Source organism: Aplysia californica, unplaced genomic scaffold (genome assembly GCF_000002075.1).
Source record: "Aplysia californica isolate F4 #8 unplaced genomic scaffold, AplCal3.0 scaffold00104, whole genome shotgun sequence".
Taxonomy (NCBI): Eukaryota; Metazoa; Mollusca; class Gastropoda; order Aplysiida; family Aplysiidae; genus Aplysia; species Aplysia californica.
In genome coordinates, this window is record NW_004797374.1 from 1,316,118 (window position 1) to 1,319,250 (window position 3,133).

At 42.4% G+C, this 3,133-nt stretch overlaps 1 protein-coding gene across 1 annotated transcript; it reads left to right on the top strand.

Annotated features, from left to right (window-relative positions):
* Positions 1 to 357: 357 nt before the first annotated feature.
* On the top strand, positions 358 to 1,798 carry LOC101847029 (acyl-CoA desaturase 1-like). Its single transcript, XM_013080878.2, has one exon. It carries the CDS (start codon positions 382 to 384, stop codon positions 1,045 to 1,047), a length of 666 nt encoding a protein of 221 aa, XP_012936332.1. The 5' UTR covers positions 358 to 381; the 3' UTR covers positions 1,048 to 1,798.
* Positions 1,799 to 3,133: the final 1,335 nt, after the last annotated feature.

The following is a 3,133-nucleotide window of genomic DNA, read 5'->3' on the forward strand; positions in this document are numbered from 1 at the left end:
GCTTAGCTTTCGGGACTCCCTGCTGTAGTGATAGATGACCAAAATTCCCCACTGGGACAATAAAGTATCATTCCAAAATATTTGCCTAAAATTGAAAGTTGTCTCTGTCTTCCTGTAGAGTCCCATTTCTTTTACTTTTTATCTTATCGAAGGAGACAGCTGTTGTAGTGATACTGCTGGTCAGGAAAAATACAGATGTGAACTATGTTTGAGGTTTGAATCCGACACAATCTGATCAGGCCTTTCCAAGTTGCTTACTCTTATTTTGGGGGTCCAGCGTTAGAATAAAGATTCACGCCTTTTAAATGGCCCTCAAAAAGCTGAGGGAGCTGATTTATGAGAATAAAATAAAAACGTCTCTTTCTTTCCGCTTCTCAACCTATGAAAACATTTTTAAAACAATTTTTCTGCTCTCAGAATTCGATCAAGACTTGGGCGCGAGACCACAGAGTTCACCACAAGTATGTGGACACAGACGCCGACCCCCACAACTCACGGCGGGGATTTCTCTACTCTCACATAGGCTGGATCTGCCTGAAGAAACACCCTGAAGTCAAAGAGAAATTCAAACTGGTGGACCTCTCCGACGTGATGAACGACCCGGTGGCCGCTTTCCAGCACCGCTACTATTGGCCTCTGGTCATCACCTTCAACATCATCATCCCGGTGATGGTGCCAGTGCTTTACTGGGGGGAAACGTTCTACGTCTCCTTCTTTATGAGCGTTTTGAGGTACCTTTGCGTGCTGAACGGCGCGTTTTTTATCAACAGCGCCGCCCACATGTGGGGGACCAAGCCGTATGACGCGACCATCAACCCGACGGAGAACGAGGGTGTCTCCATCCTAGCGTGGGGGGAGGGCTTCCACAACTACCACCACACGTTCCCCTACGACTACGCCGCTAGCGAGCTGGGTGGGAGGCTCAACCTGGCCACCATGTTCATCAATCTAATGGCAAAGATCGGGTTAGCCTATGACTTGAGATCCCCGCCAAAGGAGTTAGTTTTGAGGAGGAAGCAACGAACGGGAGATGGGTCGAGAGGATAGGCAGATCGACTGCGTTCGTCGACGTGAGAAAATATTGAAGATTCGGATCAACCCAAATTTCCCCTCTCTTTTCTTATTTTGAACATAACGTTCTAAGAACTTAATAATCACAACCTAGTGGCTAAGTTGAAACACTGATTTTACAAAAAAAAACTACAACAACATATTTAAGCACCAGGAATATATACACGGATGTTTGTTTCGATTCGCTGAATACATTTTTTATTCCAAAGATCCCAAACTATCATGGTACCTATTTATCATCTGTTTAAGTGCTCTACTGGTACCTAAGACTAAGAGGCCCAGACCTTTGATGTAACGGTGATCCCCAATAAGATCGAGCTAAATGGATATATAGAATTATGAAAACACGCTGATCGAACAATCAGAGTTGAAAGAGCACGCTCTATTGGGGCTCATCGTAACACAGACTCATACTATCTGAAGTAAGGGAGCTCAAGAACATCTAATCGAAAGGGTCTAGGTTTTATCTTTAAATATCTAACTGTCTCAAGATGTGCGTACTTGAAATTTTTGTGTATGTTTCTTCTTTAGCAAAAACAAAACGATCACCGCTGGGACTTAAAGATTTCACGTACGGTACCCCCCTCCCGTACCCCCCCCCTTTCCAATACATTGATAAAAATATCAGGTTACAAAAAATATGTGTGAAGATGATGTGCAAAGTCCAAATCTCTTGGAACAAAACAATATTTCACTTTGGATTTGAATAAAGATCATTGTTGGAAGAGACCCGATTTCCCAGTGTTCCTTACCCCAAAAAATGATGATTACTTGTACTTTTAAATTTTTGTCATGAAATTGCTCTAAATCATACTTTAACAGTAAGCTGCTTTCTCTGGTTCTTTCGAGTTTCCATTTTCTGAACAGTTCGCACGTCACTACGTTTCGTTTCTACTTTTTGTTGGATAATAACGGGGGTATCATGTCCAGTTTAACATCACAGTCTGGCATAGAGCAAGATAATTGATATAGTGTATTAAATGCACTTTTGATTTTTCTCAGCTGTTTCTGCTTTTTGTAGCTGCTTCTAACTTTCAAATTTTCTTGCTTTTAATGCCTGGATAGTTGGAACAGTTCGCAAAAGTAGCTGACAACTGTAATGAATGGCGGATCATTGTACTTCAACCCCACAGACAGGCTTTTCTCCAAGTGAAAAGTTTCTATTGCCGAGGGTTCGGGTTCGGGTTCGGGTTCGGGTTCGGGTTCGGGTTCGGGTTCGGGTTAGGGTTAGGATTAGGGTAAGAGGTTGAATGAAGGACTCCCCTACCTATGTGTCAGCCCAGTACGTCCGTAAAACATTGTCATCACGCTCAAACCCCATCCATACCAAGTGAAATCTCTGAAACACGAATGACTCCCAGGTTTATATGAACATTTCTGACCCGGCATCGAACCCCGTAGGAAAGTCGCTGACTCTTTGGTGACGGAGTACAGGTGTATGCTGATGAGTCTCGGACGTCAGCCCCACCAAATTCTTCCAACAGGTCAAACCAACCAAAGTTGTTGCTGGTTGACCCAACGCCTGTTTACAATAGCTCCAGGAAAACGAAAAAAGGAGAAATAAAAACATCTCCAGAAGGTGTAAGAGGTCATGCCAGTTACTACCATCCATTTTACCATGTTGTGTCAACTGACTTGCATCGAACAATGGTTATCCGGAAAGTAGGGACTCACAATGTTTTTTATTTCAAATGTATTTTTTCCTTCAATATAGCTTATACGTTTTCATTGTTTATTATACAGGAAACCAAGCGTGAGAAATGATGAAAGTTGAAATGCATAGGAAGAAAAGAACCCCAGCTAGGCGCAATCAAACGATAAATGTTACTATAGTCTTTCAACCATGCCGCAGACAATAAGATGCAAATTAAGTGACCAAATTTTAAATATTATTATAATAATTCAGCTGAGAATCGAACCCATGTTGTTATATCAGATCCCTGTTAAATCATAAATACAAGGGAAGCAAGCATTTGTGGACTAATCAAGCTGTATTTATTCATGGGTAGTTTCCCTTGCCACAAACACCCTGCGCATGACACATTACGCGTGCGTGCAGCTA